This window comes from Neoarius graeffei, chromosome 15, assembly GCF_027579695.1.
Source record: "Neoarius graeffei isolate fNeoGra1 chromosome 15, fNeoGra1.pri, whole genome shotgun sequence".
NCBI lineage: Eukaryota > Metazoa > Chordata > Actinopteri > Siluriformes > Ariidae > Neoarius > Neoarius graeffei.
In genome coordinates, this window is record NC_083583.1 from 52,652,977 (window position 1) to 52,673,312 (window position 20,336).

At 42.1% G+C, this 20,336-nt stretch overlaps 1 protein-coding gene across 3 annotated transcripts in view; it reads left to right on the forward strand.

Annotated features, from left to right (window-relative positions):
- The first annotated feature begins 4,761 nt into the window (after positions 1–4,761).
- Positions 4,762–20,336, forward strand: part of crtc1b (CREB regulated transcription coactivator 1b) — a 39,198-nt gene continuing 23,623 nt past the window's right edge. For all 3 annotated transcript variants that reach the window (XM_060941597.1, XM_060941598.1, XM_060941599.1), the window contains exons 1-7: positions 4,762–4,949; positions 5,720–5,836; positions 8,353–8,478; positions 11,807–11,868; positions 11,987–12,081; positions 12,165–12,270; positions 12,730–13,087. In XM_060941597.1, coding sequence (XP_060797580.1) covers positions 4,824–4,949; positions 5,720–5,836; positions 8,353–8,478; positions 11,807–11,868; positions 11,987–12,081; positions 12,165–12,270; positions 12,730–13,087 — 990 coding nt within the window. In that variant the 5' untranslated portion in view covers positions 4,762–4,823. The remainder of the gene's footprint in view (positions 4,950–5,719; positions 5,837–8,352; positions 8,479–11,806; positions 11,869–11,986; positions 12,082–12,164; positions 12,271–12,729; positions 13,088–20,336) is intronic.

A 20,336-nucleotide genomic window follows, 5' to 3' on the forward strand; every position in this document is an offset into this window, starting at 1 on the left:
AATAGGCCCAGCAGCTTATTTGCCTTTGCACAGATGGAATGAATATGAGAATTCCATGTTAGATCACAGGGAGGCACGGTGGTGTAGTGGTTAGCGCTGTTGCCTCACAGCAAGAAGGTCCTGGGTTCGAGCCCCGGGGCCAGCGAGGGCCTTTCTGTGTGGAGTTTGCATGTTCTCCCCGTGTCCGCGTGGGTTTCCTCCGGGTGCTGGGTGTCAGTCCAAAGACATGCAGGTTAGGTTAACTGGTGACTCTAAATTGACCGTAGGTGTGAATGTGAGTGTGAATGGTTGTCTGTGTCTATGTGTCAGCCCTGTGATGACCTGGCGACTTGTCCAGGGTGTACCCCGCCTTTCGCCCGTAGTCAGCTGGGATAGGCTCCAGCTTGCCTGCAACCCTGTAGAAGGATAAAGCGGCTAGAGATAATGAGATGAGATGAGATGAGATGAGATAATGATCTGAGGGGAAAGTACTCTCACGAGGGTGGAGTGTAGAAACGTTCTCAATTACTTCAGGCCAGTTGGTAAGAATCAGGTCCAGCTTATTACCAGATATATGCGTCGGGCCCGGGACAAATTGCTGGAAGTAATTGTCGCCCAGGCGGCACGGTGGTGTAGTGGTTAGCGCTGTCGCCTCACAGCAAGAAGGTCCTGGGTTCGAGCCCCGGGGCTGGCGAGGGCCTTTCTGTGTGGAGTTTGCATGTTCTCCCCGTGTCCGCGTGGGTTTCCTCCGGGTGCTCCGGTTTCCCCCACAGTCCAAAGACATGCAGGTTAGGTTAACTGGTGACTCCAAATTGACCGTAGGTGTGAATGTGAGTGTGAATGGTTGTCTGTGTCTATGTGTCAGCCCTGTGATGACCTGGCGACTTGTCCAGGGTTTACCCCGCCTTTCGCCCGTAGTCAGCTGGGATAGGCTCCAGCTTGCCTGCGACCCTGTAGAAGGATAAAGCGGCTAGAGATAATGAGATGAGAATGAATTGTCGCCCATTAATTCACAAAAAACATTATGATCCCTTCGGTATCCCGTATTAATCGGGGCTGTTTGGTCACCAGACCAATCTAATTCAGGAAGATTGAAGTCTCCAACGAGGATTAGCAGGTGGATTCGCCATTCTGCTGAAGGGAAGAGTTCAAAGTAAGAATAGGCTCAGGCTCCGTGTCAGGATGATAAAAACAATAGAGCAAGACTGGTTTATCATGGCCGTTCCTCAGCTCAACAACAACAACTTCGATTCCTTCCTCCTCCAAATCATTGCATCTGCAAACTTGAATGTCGTTTTTAATCGCTACCAGCACACCACCACCGCGGCCGACCCTGTCCTGGCGAAAGATATTAAAGCCAGGTAGAATTTCACTATCGAAAAAATATGCTTTGTTTAAAGTGCCCGGAGTTACCAAATTAGAACCCTGCCAAGTTATCCCTCTGCAATAATCATAAAACATTTTGGATTTCAAAACATTACTAATGAACTTGTTACATTTTTATCAGTCAGATTATATTCTCCAATCAATAGATTTGGTAGTACTATTAAAGGATTGTTGTATACTAAATAATTGTGAAGCAACTGGGTCAAAGGTAAAGGAATCACATTACATATTTTGTTATATTCTCTCTGAGTACAATTTAAGTTATATTTTTCTATAAAGTCTGTGTAACTTAAAATGATACCATTACAATCTATTAAATCAGTTACAAATATAATGCAGGGCGGCACGGTGGTGTAGTGGTTAGCGCTGTCGCCTCACAGCAAGAAGGTCCGGGTTTGAGCCCCGTGGCCGGCGAGGGCCTTTCTGTGCGGAGTTTGCATGTTCTCCCCGTGTCCGCGTGGGTTTCCTCCGGGTGCTCCGGTTTCCCCCACAGTCCAAAGACATGCAGGTTAGGTTAACTGGTGACTCTAAATTGACCGTAGGTGTGAATGTGAGTGTGAATGGTTGTCTGTGTCTATGTGTCAGCCCTGTGATGACCTGGCGACTTGTCCAGGGTGTACCCCGCCTTTCGCCCGTAGTCAGCTGGGATAGGCTCCAGCTCGCCTGCGACCCTGTAGAACAGGATAAAGCGGCTAGAGATAATGAGATGAGATTTCCTGTTTATTGTGTTTCCTGTTTATTTCCTGATTACTCTGTTGTTCCATAAAGTCGAACTATGAGGAGAAAAATTGTGGGTAAGTAAATATCATTTTCCAAAAATGAAGAATCTGTTTATGAAAATTAGACAACTTTATAGGGATCCTGTTCACATCAAAATCACATTTCAAAATAAAATCTAAACTTCCTATTTTCTCAAACAAAGACCTTGGGATGTGAAACCACAGCCTGGTCATACAGTAATATGTAACCTAGAAGTTCCAATACTTGCAGGACGTTCTGGAACTGTCTGCATATGTGAAACAATATGTCTCCTCAATATCTGATTGTGAAAATAAAAAAGCTGTTAAAACATACGATCTTTGTAAGCTTTACAAAATATTCATTGAATACGTTTTTCTTTTTTTCCCTTTCTGTTTTGCTGTGACCCCTGCCGTGTTTATGTTTATGATGAATGTATGTTTCTGTATTAATGTTGTATACACTTATACTATGTACTTATCGTACTCATTTGTGTGTATACTCCATGTTATTAATAAAGATTGTTAAAAAAAAACAATCAGCAGGCTCAAGAACAGTTTCTTTCACCAGGCGGTCAGGAGGCTCAACTCCCCCCCCCCCCCCCCCCCCCGCCCCCTGCCACAGATTCTGCCCGCACACCCCCCTGCCCCCCGTCAGCATCTGACATGTCATCCTCACAGAACCCCCCCCCCCAACACACACACACACACACACACATCTCAGCGTTCATTAACACACTGAACTCAGGGACCGCACATCTCACTGTACCTCACTCATTTGCACTATTCCGCACTACCTCACCTTAACAGCTGCTAGTTTGTTTATACTTCTTATTTCATGTTTACCTGCTATACCTCAAGTGCCCTTGACTGTTTGTTTATTTGCACCAATTTACGTGTGTGTGTGTATATATATATATATATATATATATATATATATATATATATATATATATGTATGTATGTATATATGAGTGTTTAGTCTTTGTCTAGTTCTTATCTAGAGTGTTTATACTGTTTATATTGTCTGTTTATGAGTGTTTAGTCTTTGTCTAGTTCTTATCTAGAGTGTTTATACTGTTTATATTGTTTGTTTGAGTGCTTAGTCTGTCTAGTTCTTATCTAGTGTTTATACTGTCTGTTTATGAGTGTTTAGTCTTTGTCTAGTTCTTATCTAGTGTTTATACTGTTTATAGAGTAGAGTGGGGTAATACGCCCCCATGGGGTAATACGCCCCTGGCCTGTTTTACCCAAAATAACCACCAGATGGCGCAAAGTTACATTTCTATTGTTGCTATGGACTGGCTTGACAACGGGGATATACAAATAATCCACTGTGGATCGCATATCAGCAACGCAGTGGAGAGAAATCAAATTTCATGGTAAGTGATATAATTTTCAGATATCAGTAAAACTGTATTTAGATAGCTGCTATTTCGTCAGATATCACAGCTGTGTATGTGGTATGAGTAGACAAGTCAGTACGTTAAAAAAAATACATTAGGTATAAAAAGTTGAATCACATTTTGAAAGTAAGACCCTTTTTTGTAAAAGTGTAGTCTGTGGGGTAAAACGCCCCCTTAATGGCGGGGTAAATGGCCCCCAGGGGGCATCATTTCCTTTTATCATAATTACTGTATTTCATACATTTCTGAATAGCAGATACATAGTTTTTAATAACATCTCGCTTACTTGGTTGAGTAACGCAAGTAATTTGAACTTAATATTAAAAATAATTGAAATTAAAAAAATTGAAATTAAAATGCGAAATATAATAAAATAATGCATCTATTCATTAATTCAGGGATATTTTCTTGTTTCTTTCATATTATAGGCTTAAGTAAACACTTTTGCTATCCAAACAGCTTTTGTTTGAGTGAGGGGGCCTATTGCCCCACCTCAGGGGGCCTTTTACCCCACTGGGGGGGTAAAAGGCCCCCTTGGCACAATGTTTGTTTTTGTTAAAAAAAAAAAAATTAAGTATTAACTTTAGGCAAACTTTAGGTGGCATTATTGTTCATGTCACTGTTGTCAAAAACTATGATTAAAACTAAACACATGGTTCATTTCAACTTGGAGAAAAACTTAATTTTCCTTAAGGGGGGCTTTTCCCCCCACTCTACTTATATTGTCTGAGTGTTTAGTCTGTCTAGTTCTTATCTAGAGTGTTTATACTGTTTATATTGTCTGTTTATGAGTGTTTAGTCTGTCTAGTTCTTATCTAGAGTGTTTAGTCTTTATCTAGTTCTTATCTAGTGTTTATACTGTTTATATTGTTTGTCTGAGTGTTTAGTCTTTGTCTAGTTCTTATCTAGAGTGTTTATATTGTTTGTTTGCTTTTTCAATTATTCTATTTTTATTTATTGCATTGCCTGTTTGCACCGTGGGTCAGAGAGGACTGAAATTTCATCTGTGCTGTATGTCGAGCATGTGCAGCATATTTGACAATAAAGTTGACCTGACTTCCCTTGAAAAAAAAAAAAAATCCTTCCAGGACGCCATATTACTTGGAGTGGGCGGAGCCCTGGAGTGGGCGGGGCCCTGAAAGAAGCTCGAGCACAAGATGACTTGATTTTTCGTGCTACTACATGCTCCGCCCACATTCCTGGCTCGGTTGATGAGCGAATGACTTCAAATCCCAGAATCCTCCGCGCGGTGACGAGACGACGGCGCTCGCGCTCACGTCTGGCGCAAAAGGTCTGTTTTGGAGAAGAACGGAAGATGGCGACCTCAAACAATCCGCGGAAATTCAGCGAGAAGATTGCGCTGCATAACCAGAAGCAGGCGGAGGAGACGGCGGCGTTTGAAGAAGTCATGAAGGACCTGAGCATTACTCGAGCCGCGCGGGTACGAGCCCGGGGTCCGCTCAAGACGGGTCGTGATTTATTTTTTTTTTTTTCCTTTTCACGCGCATCTCATCTCCCGGTTCGAGTCTGACTAGCTGCTGTTTGTGCTAGCAGCTCTGGCCATCACAGGCTGGAGCATAAACCCACGGGTTATTATTCCACACCACCGCCTTCCTTCCTTCCGCCTTCACCGTAAAGCGGCGCGAGCGCTCGGTCTGTTAATGAGCGCGTTGAAAGTGATGAAACGCGCGCGTGCGGAGTTTATGCGCAGATGCGGGATGACAAGCGACAAAACGGGCTTGCAGATGTGCTGCACACCTGCACTGCTACTTCCAGCATGCGTCCTGGAAATATCACCCGCTTCCGAATGCAGAACTTCCACATGCGAATGATTTATTATGTATTTACAGGAACTAGAATAGAACCGAGACGTGGTTCCGCTTGGTCTTTGCATAGATAGATAGATAGATAGATAGATGGATGGATAGATATGGATCCTTGTTAGTCTCACGAATCTTATTCTGCTTTCTCATTCTTAAACTTTTGCGCAAAAAAAAAAAAAAATCCAGACTGGCTTTATTTCATGCACATCATAGTAATTGTAACAAAGCCAAAAAAAAATGCCACAAATAGGCAAAACTCCACTGATCTGCTTTTGCATGTGATTCTTTTGACTCCTTGACCATGGATGAGTTCAGTTTTGTTTCATTCATGCATTCATGCTGTCATTCACTTTCTGGCACTCATTCATGCACTTTTTATTTTGCACAGCTGCAGTTACAGAAGACCCAGTATTTGCAACTGGGCCAGAATCGTGCTCAGTGCTATGGAGGTTCACTGCCCAATGTCAATCAGATTGGAAATAGCAACACTGACCTGCCTTTTCAGGTGAGCTATTAGAAATTGTATCGGATGCAAAAGTCTGTTTTTTTTTTTTTTGCTGTGTAAGTAGGTTCCCAGTACAGTGTGAAAATTTCACGGTATGGGAACCGAGTCTAAAAATATCTCAGTATCATGGTATGTACAGTAGTAATAACTATTTCAGTGCGTTCGTTCAGTGGTGAAAGTAAATACTCCTTAGTACAATTTAGCACAAAAATCTCTTTGTATGGGGCGGCATGGTAGTGTCGTGGTTAGCACTGTCGCCTCACAGCAAGAAGGTCCTGAGTTCAAGCCCGGCAGCTGATGAGGGCCTTTCTGTGCGGAGTTTGCATGTTCTCCTCGTGTCTGCATGGGTTTCCTCCGGGTGCTCCAGTTTCCCTCACAGTCCAAAGACATGCAGGTTAGGCTAATTGGTGGCTCTAAATTGACCGTAGGTGTGAATGGTTGTTTGTCTCTATGTGTCAGCCCTGTGATGACCTGGCGACTTGTCCAGGGTGTACCCTGCCTTTCGCCCGTAGTCAGCTGGGATAGGCTCCAGCTTGCCTGCGACCCTGTAGAACAGGATAAGTGGCTACAGATAATGGATGGATCTCCTTGTATGTCCTTGTGTGTGTGTGGCGGCACGGTGGTGTAGTGGTTAGCGCTGTCGCCTCACAGCAAGAAGGTCCGGGTTCGAGCCCCGTGGCCGGCGAGGGCCTTTCTGTGCGGAGTTTGCATGTTCTTCCCGTGTCCGCGTGGGTTTCCTCCGGGTGCTCCGGTTTCCCCCACAGTCCAAAGACATGCAGGTTAGGTTAACTGGTGACTCTAAATTGACCGTAGGTGTGAATGTGAGTGTGAATGGTTGTCTGTGTCTATGTGTCAGCCCTGTGATGACCTGGCGACTTGTCCAGGGTGTACCCCGCCTTTCGCCCGTAGTCAGCTGGGATAGGCTCCAGCTTGCCTGCGACCCTGTAGAACAGGATAAAGCGGCTACAGATAATGAGATGAGATGTCTGTAGGACTTAATGATCACTTCGAAGCATTTCATCATTAGTAGGTCACATCAGGGGCGTAGCTAGGATTTTTCAAAGGGGGGGTCACACACTGACTGCCCGCCTGAGTACATACCCGTAGGTTTGTAAATGAAAAAATACATTGAATACATTTGAGAAAACAACACGTTCTTTGCATCATTCTTTCATTTCATGTTGCTAGCTGTTGAGATGTCGGACAATGATTAGGCCGATTCGGCTTTATCCGGCAGTGTATGGATAGCGGCTTGACATCTTGCCCTAGTCAACAATGCAGCTTGACCATGTTTTCTAGTGCAATCGTGTTGCGCTTGCGCAGAACTGGGTTTTCGTGCCCAAACCACAGGAAGTCCATACAAGGTTATAGAAACTCTAATGAGGCTGAGGTGACAATCTAGTTTAAAAAAAAAAAAAAAGGTTAGAAAATTTACAGTGGGCGCTTTTCTAATATTCTTATGCGGCTATTGAAAAAATATATGGTTTGACAAAGGGGGGGGTCACGGGCACCCCAGGACCCCCCTCAAGCTACGCCCCTGCACATGATGATAACTTGCCCGAAGAACTCAATAACTTGCCTAAAATACCCAGAAGCATCAATTCTTCTTTTAAACGTCCTTTTCAAGTCTTTTGAGATGTCATCTAGTCTAGCTATCTATTTTAATGCAGAATAATAAAATAGATAAGAGTGCTTGGTGGAATATCTTTATATGGAAGGAAAGGTGCAAAACCTCTTTTACCACAGTATAAGACAGCTTGCATTCTGAAAACGATCATTTTGAGAGCCACTGTTCTGTAAAATCTCAGAGCTTTTCATTGTTGTCATTATAAGACGAGAGCGAAAGTGAGAGTGGCTGTGAGGAAAACCGTGCACCACCAAGACAAGAAAATAAGCGATAAGAAAAAAATGCATGTTTGTCAGTATTTTAAAATGTAAGCAATGAGCTAACTCTTCAGTCACACGTTGTGCCGAACCATGACGCTCGTGTCAGGGTCACACCACCATTTTCTAGTTTATGCACTTATTTTACAACATGTCGTACCCTCGTAGTGCTTTCTTCATCCAAATATTAGCTTACGTTGCCTGCATCATCCATCTATTACTTTTTATGGCAGCTATCCATTTAAAGGCATAGTACACAATATGTAACTCGCATCCTGCCCTCCAATAATGCCATATAGCAGAGGATGAGAATTTGAAATCCATCCCACCCTGAGCAGTCAGTGGATCTGCGTATCATTATTGTTCAGATGTGTGGGGGTGTCATGACTGCCTTTGACATTGCTTTTCATTTATGAAACATTAGCGAGACTACGGGCGAAACTGTATGATGGTGTCATCGCTTTTATGCTTTCATAATGCCGGGCCATCCTCGACTAAAACGCTGCACTGTGTTTTTATTCGGCTTGCCATTGGAGCAAACCCAACCCAAGGATATTCCGTTACGTTTAATTGTATATGTGAATGTGTTGCAATGAAAATAGATTGCTTAAACTTATCAGATTCCTTTTCAGACTACAGTTTTGGATACTAGTCGAACAACTCGGCACCACGGCTTGGTGGACCGCGTGTATCGGGACAGAAATCGGATCACGTCCCCTCATCGCAGGCCTCTCTCAGTGGATAAACATGGGCGCCAGATATCCTTTTCTTATTGTCTGGGTGGTGAAGGGAAATCCAAGGGTTTGTCGTTATTTTGCCCCTTAATGTGTGTTTGATGTCCAAATAATAGAGGCCATAGCCAGTTTATGAGAAAACAATCTTTTTTTGAAAATGCTTGTGTTAATCCTAATAGGTAGTGGTAAGTCTGTGAACTTCAACGTCATTAAGACCAAATCACATCCAGTGCTAAATGTCTGCTGTTGGAGATGAATGGGGCAGTGAAATTCCTGTGTTCGATCTGTTTATTGGGAACAAGCTCGACAAAAACGCTGAGCCAGGTGATTTGTGAGAGTAGTTTGGTGATTGTGGCATTTTAAGGCATGCAGTCATCTCACCTACTGTATTAATGCAGAACTACCAGAGATCAAAGTTTACACAACTCTGTGCTACTTGGTCACATGAGAATTGTAGATATCATCCATGAGTCATGTTTTACATCCAACAATAAATGCCCTGTCTGCTGCTGTTAGGGTTAATACACTGCCACCCTGCGATAACAAACCCCTCGCATGACGTCCAGATAGTTTGTAATACTGAAATGCACATTCTCCTTATCCTGAATTTCTCCTTCTGAGTCACTCAGTGCGTTTACATGCACATCCAAATCGAGCTACTGTCGGTAATCAAGCGAAGGGTCCCAGCAGGGGTGCCAGAGAAATCCAATCCTACATGCACACAAGGAAATCGAGCTATTGTGTGAGGTACATTGTGCACCCGAGCCACAGGTGGCGCTACACGCCCCGTCATGTTGGTACACTTCCGGTCATGCCAACCGAGGCTGTTGTGTTTCCCGCTTGTGGTCTCGTCACTTCCGGAAGGGGCAGTGCTGAAATAAGCAGCTCGACTACGTAGCTCGATAGGGTTTACATGCACTAAGTAGCTCGGCTACAATCGCATAATCTAGGTCGTGTAGCTCGATTACGAGAAATCCAGTTCGGTTCGATTTCAGCCGAGCTAAGGTGTTTCCATGGCATTTAGAACTTCGATTTCAGTCGAGCTACGGCAGAAATTCGATTTTCTTTATGTGCGTGTAAACGCACTGACTATCGCAGTTCATTGACTGAGTTAAAGGATCACAAACAGCGACGATGATTTCTTTATCTGTTATGGAAATGACAGGTTACCGGTGTATCGTTGTCTAAATCTTCACCATTCAGTTCATTCATGTGTTGTAAATCACCGATGATGTCATTTGTCACGTTGTGGGGCTGGGCAGGGGGTGTAAAAATGCCACGAGGTACAGAACGTATACTTCAAGTCTGTGTGTTTTGAGAGTTCTTATAAGCATGTGCTGTGATTGCACTCTAATCCAGAACAGGTGCATAGTACTGTAATTAGTCCTGATGGTGCTCGGAGCGCATGCAGCGCCAACGCACGTGGACATGACGCAGTGATTTTTAAAAAAAATTTTTTTATTTTTGAGACTCCAACTCATTGTCATTAAAGGCGAGGGACACGAACATAGTTTGTTATATGTGAAAAGAGTCCATTATAGCAGGGATGCAGTGTGATTGATATATATTAGTGCTGTCAGAAATGTCGCGTTATTAACGCGTTAACTTGACTCAATTTTAACGGCGATAATTTTTTTATCGCGAGATTAACGCTCTGTGACATGATGCCACGCCCCGCACAGCCAGAGTCCTCTGCCCTCCCCCGAAGAGCCACAGTGCTCGGCTTAGGTTTCGTTTTCCCATCAGCGGCTCCAGCCCCACTTTGCAGTGGCTGTGACAAGACGTGTTATGCTCTGCAATTAAAAAAAAAACCATTGGTACAACCAGTGTTCGAACTATGCCGATATTTTCGGGGGGTCCCTTTTTTTTTCCCTGGGGGGTGCTTGCGCTTGTCTCAGAGCGCGGATCTCCATAGCGCGCTCACTTCGGATATGCAAATGCTTCCCGTTACACACGATTGCTATGTCAATAAACATTATTTTGCCAATATTTTAGAGACCCCCCCAACATTTCCCAAATCATGTTTTCAAGGGATCTCATGTCTGTTTCAGGGGATCTCGGATCCCCCGAGTACCCCCGTAGTTCGAACGGTGAGCAAGCCCATTCACTTTTTTATGCTGGTAAGAGAATTACAATGGTTTTTCATGTGACAAAAATGTGCGATTAAATTGCGATTAATCGCGAGTTAACTACGACAGTCGTGACATTAATCGCGATTAAATATTTTAATCGCTTGACAGCACTAATATATAAAATAACAAAACAGTTGTCGAGTTGTACATGAGCTGATGGCCAGTGAGGCGCGTAGCACCGAGTTGGCTATAAGCCATGTACAATGAGATTGAGTGGAATAACTGTTTTGTTCCATCCATGTTCACTGAATATTCAGAACATTTTTATCTTTTGTAAATTCGATAAATAAAAACTTTCTCCAAAACGTTTGACAAAATCATTTCCGCTTAGAATGTAAACAAACCGGCAAAATGGCAGGAGCAATTTGTGAAAAATGTGATGATAATTCTTGAAAAAAAAAAAAGATATATGTTCCTACCATCAAATACTTTTATCCCATATTTTGTTGTTTTTTTGTATATTTTTTGGGGTTTTGTTTTTGAGTAGAGTTTAGTTCGTTCTCGGTTGGTTCAGCAACACACTCCGCCATTGTGTTTTTCTCTACTCACGGTATTATGACCTGATATCCTACTAGTAGAGTAGCCAATCAGAGCGCGCGATTGCTTCTACACACAAAGTACCAGCCAAAAGTTTGTACACCCCTACTCATATAGGTTTTTCTGTATTTTGACTATTTTCTACATCGTAGAACAAGACTGAAGACATCAACACTGTGAAATAACATAACATCTGAAACATTATTATTATTATTGTGTCCAGACTGACACAACATGCAAGATGAGTTAATACACAGTAGCTTTTCCTCTAGAATGTTTCAAATAATTAAGTAATTGGGGCAAACTTGCAGACAGCTTATTTATTTATTTTTAACTAGTCCCTTGGTTCTTAATCAGGTCTTTAGCATTGATTGAAAAAGGACGTAACTAAAAGAATAATTGGCCATTATCTGGTGGGAAACTTGGCCTTCTTTTCCGTCTCTCCTTCTGTCAGTTTAGTGTGACGCGAGCCAATCAGAGACATCTGTTCCCGTAAACAGCATAAAACATTTACCACTCTCCACCACATGTCTAAAAAAACCGGTCTGTTTTTCCATGTGTCTGAGTAATCAAGTGATAGCCCTCACCTTCCAAGATTAGTAGCTGTCATGCTGACTTGTTTAAATACATGCCAGAATTGTTGTGTGACAGAGAGAAAAATTTCCCTTAACACAGAGACTTACATTGACAGCTGTCCTTATGGCTCAGTGTATCTGTCACCTCCCCCGGACACCAGCTGGAGGAGGTAAGCCGCAGTCAGCCATCGAGAATTTAAAAACTTTTATTCTTTATTCAACATACAGCTTCGAACCATCTTCATGCTTTTTTTTTTTCCCTTCCGTCCTTCTTTTTTACTAATTCAGGACCAATTCTGACTCTGCGCTCCATCAGAGTGCCATGAATCCTGCTCAGCAAGACACTTTTGTTGGCGGATCCCAAGAACTGCAACCAAAACGAGGTAAATGTGGCGAAGGCTGAAAGTAGGCTTACTTCCTTTAGCTCGCTGAAGGAAACTCAGTTGTGTCTTTGTCTTTGTTCTAGTTGTCTTGCTCACACCTCCAGATACAGAGGAGCCTGAAACAGAAATGGAAAAAGACGATCAGAAGACATCACTACATCCCAAATCCCATGATGTTCCAGGGATTAAGTGAGTATATGTCTGTGAAGATTCTCAATCATCCAGATCATAGTAAACTGTGGGTCGTAGAAAAGGGCAACTGGACTTGCTTGAAGATTCTTGAAAATGTTTCACCTCTCGTCCGAAAGGCTTCCTCAGTTCTGTCTGATTAATAGGGAGTATCAGATACTCCCTATTAGTCAGACAGAACTGAGGAAGCCTTTCGGACGAGAGGTGAAACATTTTCAAGAACCTTCAAGCAAGTCCAGTTGCCCTTTTCTACCACCCAAAGTGAGTATATGCTATGCTGTGTATCATTTATCCTCCAGGGTTATGATTATTACAGAGGATTATTTATATTTAACCGCTGGAATATTAGTCTTTCAACCTGTGCAATGTACTACATATGCTTACGTTTTGTACGTTTCAGTTAAATGATTTTAGGCACTCAACAAGAAACCGACGTCGAAATTTGTGCTGTTTTTCTAGCATATTCCCATCCCCCGATCAAGACGTGAACGCCACATTGATGCCAGCTGCACACAGCACAGGTGGCTCCTTGCCCGACCTCACCAACATCCAGTTCCCCCCTCCCCTGCCCACTCCTCTGGACCCAGATGACCCCGTGACCTTCCCAGCCCCCAGCACCTCCAGCAGCACAGGCAATCTCAGCACCAACCTCACCCACCTGGGCATCAGCGCTGCCAGCCATGTGGCTGCCTCCACCCCTGCACCTGCTGGCACTGCACTCACACTCAACATCGATGCCCAGCAACAGCAGCCGTGCCCACAGCAGCTCTCACCTACTCTCTCTCCCACCCTCTCACCTCAGATGCCCATTTCTCAGGTAAATTTCAGAATGGCTTTGGTTTGATGCAGCAGTTCTTAGAAAGGCTGTGATGAAGGGAAAGGTCACTGTATCTCACTTTCAGTTAGGCCCGGGCGATATGGTAATATAGTATCGATAATGCGATAAAAATGTACTGTCGCATAATTTATCACTTGTATCTTTTTATCAATCTTTTTTAATAATCACAAACCGATTGGAAGAAGATGACGATTCAGATGATATGAAAATTTTGACATTAAATTTCTTTTTCTTTTCAGTGTTTTTATAATTAAAATGCTTTTTTTAAATATGAAAATTAATTTAAATAGTTGTAATTAAATACAGTACTGGTCTAAAAGTCTTAGGCACCCTGTTATTTATTTTATTTATTTTTTCTCTCTCTCATACAAACTTTTGTTCTAGATTTCTATTTTATGACTTCTACAATACCGAGTCGGTACAAAAACATTTTAGAGTCCAAACGTTTGTTTTCCAGCACAAAATTAAATGTTACAGAAAAAAAAAGTCTGTATCTGAGCAGTATATTCCATAAAAGAGCACTTTTCAGATTAAAAAAGAAAACATAATGAAGGCTGCTGGGTTTTGGTACAAAATTAAGATGCACATGTGGCAAAGTGTCCAGAAGAACTGTGGCTGGTTCCAGGCTTTCGTCTAAACGGGGGCGCTGCGCCCGCTTCCTCTCAGCGTGCGCCCTCTTACCGAAATGCCGATTGAACCCCAAGTCACACTTAGGCCATGCACTTATATGCTACTGCACAACATGCAATCTCTCAAAATGATCTTTTCTCCGTGAAAACACCACGTGACAATGTGTCTGATCATCAAATACGTTATAATTACTCCAAAAATATTCCAATCATAGTAGATACACCGCCAGACGGTGCAAAAACAATCCGAATTGGCATTTTTCAGACTGAGGCGCCATGTTGTTTACTTGTCGCGGCTGCTCTCGTGAGATTTGACATGGGTTGCATACAAGGTCAGCTGACTTGTAGAGCGAGATTTCTCGAGACTGAATGACCTTTCACCCACCGGCGCGGGAGCTTTTGACAGAAGTAGCTCGTGAGTTGTTTTTGTTGACACTTGGGCATTTAAAGCTGTCATCCCGTGGCACGAAACGGAAGAAAGCCGAAGACTGTCCGGGGCAGAAGATCATTACTTCTTTCTTTTTCAATGTTGACAGACAATTTGTTACAATTTCCCTCTCAGATAACCTCAGAATGTCCCATTGGAGCCTCAATTTTTCAAAGGCTTCGCACGGGGGGGGACAACCGGCACCATCTCCCCCGCTTCGCTCCCTCGCCATGGTGAGCGCCCTCATACTAAATTTTTCTAGAAAAAACCCTGGCTGGTTCTGTAAGACGCCCAGGAAAACCTACAGCTCATTTCTTCATAAAACTGCACTCATTGGACCTGAGACTACTAATTTTTTTAATCCCCCGCTGGCCGGAAGGCCCGATGGGAAATTATGTCGTAGTAATGTTCGTCTGTCCATCCATCCTGGGAAAGGTGCTCATCTTCTGAAATCAACTCCTCTCACAATTTTTGGAGGAATTTCACGAAACTTGACAGGATTCTTTGTTATATGTCGGTAATACACATATTGCAATTTCGTTCAGTTCAGTTCAGTTGCATTTTACCAGAGTTATGGCCCTTGATTACCAAACTTGTACTTGGACAATTTCATGATGGTGTATTAAGCACTTCTAGCATAGATATCGTTGCCAGCGGGAGATATTGTGCTCTCGGAGCACTCTTGTTTTTAAAGCAAAGGGTCATCTCGCACCAAATACTCCCTGTGTCCGAAATCACTCACTATATAGTGAGTTTTCCATTTTGTAGCGCTGTCCGAATGTATAGAGGGCTTTCGCGTGACGTCACCGCACCGCGAGATTTTGTTAGGGCGCCATATTGGAAGACCAAGTAGTACACATCTATGCAAGTACATACATACATAAAACAAACTACACCTGAAATGTAGCAGCAAATTTTATTTTATTAACATGTTAACAGTGTTTTCTTTACTACATTAACAGTTGTTCCATTCTATGAAAGACCTGTTCAGAATTTGTTCATTTATATTTCATATAATAATCAGTGCAGATCAAATGAAATTCTCCACTATCATGTTAAAAAAATTATAGCACTTGACCACTATTGCAATCTGTATTCATGCTGTTATGGATTTTTTTTTTTTTTAAATTTCATAATCTATTTTTAATTTACTACTTATCTCTTTTTATTTATATATTTTTGAATTATTTGGACATGGGGAAAAACTATATTTAAAATCCAAAGAGGGATGGAGGGAGGAAAATTAAAACAAAAGAAAGAAATGAAATACATAACAATGTGATAAAATTAAGGATGTTTTTATTCGGTAAACATTTAAAAAAATGTTCTACAACACTCTAGCCCAGGGGCGTGTTTAGCCTATTTTTGGGGGTGCTCAAGCACCCCCAAAAACGAGCTCAGCACCCCCTAGCTCAGCACCCTCAAAAACACTGCTTTTGGACGTAATTTTCAGAAATAAGTGCCCTTGCGCACTGCGCAATGAATGTGTGCGCGGCAGCACGGGCGTGTGTGTGTTCTTGAATTCACCTGTTACGTGAGTTCTATGGCCAGTAAAATCCCTCTCCTCCTTGCGTCCCCTCTGATTGGGTTGCCTGTCCGCGCGAGTGCTTGCTACGACATGGTGTTTTTTTAAACTGGATTCCATGCCGATGAGGAACTCGAAGTAGCACCTGAGTATTACTGGCATAGCGAGATGTGAAGATACGGACTGGAGTTACAGTTGTTAAACACAACACAATAATATGCATAATGCAATATTGATGTTCCCTGGTCTATGAACAGAATGATAAAAACGACATTTATCATCCATATCGAGATACTTTTGTACTTAATGTAACATAGCGTTTACTAATGTAAACTAATGTAAAATCATAATAATACACACTATTATTACACAAAACACAATAACACATTAATTAACAATTACCACTGTTCAAAATGAATAGCTCCAACATTACAAATGCAGTAGTAGGTCTTGTTAAAAATATAACGTAAATATTTGTGTCAGTGGTTGTAAATGTGTAGATATCATAGTTTATTGGGTCAGCTTCTGTTAAAACATTGCAGAATTGTCTAGTAGTCTTCTTGTCTAGTTAAGTCTGTCTAAATGCGGAATAAACGTGGAAACACTGTCGTTCAAGCCAGGTGCCTCTGTCAGCTCTGGGGGCTAAGCACCCCCAAAGATCAGATGCTAGAATCGCCCCTGCTCTAGCCTAGTGACTTACCAGTAACAAAATGGTCTGAACATATTCTGTACTGTTGTAGACAAGAAGTATTCAGATCCGCTCTGCATAAAGCAGCTAAATCCTCTCTCTGTCTCCTGGCAGAAAGCTCCTTGGTTTGCTCCCCTTGTGTCTCAATCACAGCTGGTATTCTGTAGAAAGACTTCTTTTCACCTTTCCCATCAGCTTTGTTAGAACACCCTAACACAGCACAAAAGTTTACCATTGTAGGTTTTTGATGATCCAAGTGCCTCGTGGGTTCACATATCGCGCGCTGCCGTTATTTCCCCCGATCACGAGTTTGTTGGTCTTCCAATATGGCGCAGGGTTTGTTTACTTCCGGTTTCCGGTGACGTCAGTGAAAGGGGTCTATAGTGAGAACTATGACACCTTATATAGTGGACTCCTAGTATCCCACAATGCATCATGAAAAGTAGTGTACAACCGACGGTCACCAACCAAGCAATGTATCCCATCATGCATTGCGGTCACGCTGAAAGAAATCAAATCAAAAGCCTCAAATTTGATTTAATAAAAAGCAGCGGCAAGGAAGAAAGTATTCAGCCTTGATTTAAAAGAACTGAAAGATGCAGCAGACACAAAGTACTTTGTATTTATCAATGTGGGAAATACACTCAGTATAATATGGATTTATCACAAAAACACATGCATGTATTTATTATTTTGAATGAAAACCTGCCAGCCGACTGATCTGGCACGTTTTAATTGTGCGACAGTAATGACGTAAATAACGGCACGGCAGAGTAGCGTCCGAAAGGGTGTTTATTTATTTATTTATTTATTTATTTATTTTTTCATTTTACCAATGAGCTCACTATATAGTCCTCTATATACAGTGGTGCTTGAAAGTTTGTGAACCCTTTAGAATTTTCTATATTTCTGCATAAATATGACCTAAAACATCATCAGATTTTCACACAAGTCCTAAAAGTAGATAAAGAGAACCCAGTTAAACAAATGAGACAAAAATATTATACTTGGTCATTTATTTATTTACTGAGAAAAATGATCCAATATCACATATCTGTGAGTTGCAAAAGTATGTGAACCTCTAGGATTAGCAGTTAATTTGAAGGTGAAATTAGAGTCAGGTGTTTTCAATCAATGGGATGACAATCAGGTGTGAGTGGGCACCCTCATCTCTTCTCATTATCTCTAGCCGCTTTATCCTGTTCTACAGGGTCGCGGGCAAGCTGGAACCTATCCCAGCTGACTACGGGTGAAAGGCGGGGTACACCCTGGACAAGTCGCCAGGTCATCACAGGGCTGACACATAGACACAGACAACCATTCACACTCACATTCACACCTACGGTCAATTTAGAGTCACCAGTTAACCTAACCTGCATGTCTTTGGACTGTGGGGGAAACCGGAGCACCCGGAGGAAACTCACACGGACACGGGGAGAACATGCAAACTCCGCACAGAAAGGCCCTCGCCGGCCACGGGGCTCGAACCCGGACCTTCTTGCTGTGAGGTGACGGTGCTAACCACTACACCACCGTGCCACCCCTGAGTGGGCACCCTGTTTTATTTAAAGTACAGGGATCTATCAAAGTCTGATCTTCACAATACATGTTTGTGGAAGTGTATCATGGCACAAACAAAGATTTCTGAGGACTTCAGAAAAAGCGTTGTTGATGCTCGTCAGGCTGGAAAAGGTTACAAAACCATCTCTAAAGAGTTTGGACTCCACCAATCCACAGTCAGACAGATTGTGTACAAATGGAGGAAATTCAAGACCATTGTTACCCTCCCCAGAAGTGATCGACCAACAAAGATCAAGACCAAGTCGTGTAATAGTTGTGCGAGGTCACAAAGGACCCCAGGGTAACTTCTAAGCAACTGAAGGCCTCTCTCACATTGGCTAATGTTAATGTTCATGAGTCCACCATCAGGAGAACACACTGAACAACAATGGTGTGCATGGCAGGGTTGCAAGGAGAAAGCCACTGCTCTCCAAAAAGAACACTGCTGCTCGTCTGCAGTTTGCTAAAGATCATGTGGACAAGCCAGAAGGCTATTGGAAAAATGTTTTGTGGACGGATGAGACCAAAATAGAATTTTTTGGTTTAAATGAGAAGCGTTATGTTTGGAGAAAGGAAAACACTGCATTCCAGCACAAGAATCTTATCCCATCTGTGAAACATGGTGGTGGTAGTATCATGGTTTGGGACCGTTTTGCTGCATCTGGGCCAGGACGGCTTGCCATCATTGATGGAACAATGAATTCTGAATTATACCAGCGAATTCTAAAGGAAAATGTCAGGACATCTGTCCATGAACTGAATCTCAAGAGAAGGTGGGTCATGCAGCAAGACAACGACCCTAAGCACACAAGTTCTTCTACCAAAGAATGGTTAAAGAAGAATAAAGCTAATGTTTTGGAATGGCCAAGTCAAAGTCCTGACCTTAATCCAATGGAAATGTTGTGGAAGGACCTGAAGCGAGCAGTTCATGTAAGGAAACCCACCAACATCCCAGAGTTGAAGCTGTTCTGTACGGAGGAATGGGCTAAAATTCCTCCAAGCCGGTGTGCAGGACTGATCAACAGTTACCGCAAACGTTTAGTTGCAGTTATTGCTGCACAAGGGGGTCACACCAGATACTGAAAGCAAAGGTTCATATACTTTTTCCCACTTAAACAGATATGTAATATTGGATCATTTTTCTCAAATAAATGGACCAAGTATAATATTTTTGTCTCATTTGTTTAACTGGGTTCTCTTTATCTCCTTTTAGGACTTGTGTGAAAATCTGATGATGTTTTAGGTCTTGTTTATGCAGAAATATAGAAAATTCTAAAAGGGTTCACAAACTTTCAAGCACCACTGTAGTCATTCCCTATATAGTGAGTAGGGAGTAGTGAATGAGTGAGTGATTTCAGACACAGGTATTGACTTTGTTTCGTTTATTATGGCTTACTGCTGCTTTATAGTATTTATTTATTTTTATTTTTTTAAGTGTTGAAACATTTTTTTTTTTAAAGCCATTTTTTTGGTCTACAGCATTTCTTTACATGTGCCTAAGACTTTTGTGCAGTACTGTATATCATGATCCATACAGCGTATCGTATAAATGTCTTCGACAACCATGATGTGATATTATTATCAAGTCGCTCACTCCTACTCTTAATATGCATATTTGATCATAGCTTGTAAATATTTCACCATTGCAGGAAATCGGCAAGGTGTCCATCTGTAATGTACTCGAGTCCTGATTTAATTATGCTTTTGTAAGCGCAAAACAAAAATTGAGTGTTTATGACTGAAGAAAGTTCTTAGCTCTTTGCATGCTGTCAGTCACACAGAACAGATGGAGAAATAAACACCAAGTAGTGATGTTTTGTCTGCAAAAAATGATCATGGCACATTAACAAAGAGGATGTTGTGAGGGTTTTTTTGTGTATGAGCTCTTCTGAGAAAGAGAAAATCAGTTCGCTGTATTGAGCAGGATTGGGCACCACTTTATACATCACAGGGATGGACAAATCATACGCTGGCCCACTGGGCGAGTAAAAGCTCCAATGTTATGCCCAGTCCTATGCTTTGACCCAGGTTATGATGAGTTAATTATGTGCATTAGGCCGTCCTTTAAAAAAAATCCGTTTCCTGTCCACCGGGTGAGCAAAAAAATTTTCAGTCGGGAGGGAGGGATTTTTTTTTTTAATGGATTGATAAGAAATCGCAATGCTGTTTGCTTTTTCTTTCAGTACTTTTTTATTACAAAAGCAGACACATTTAATAAAATGACAGTTTAATCAACTGAAACTTGTGCAAAAACTTTAAGTTAGCATTTTAAATGCTGACTGCAACATTTGCAAAACTTTTACAAAGGTACTTAAAATGTCCGACACACAGACTTTTTGTAGTTCTAAATCCACCGTTAGGCCTAGTTCAGATGAAATTACACTATTAAAATGATCACT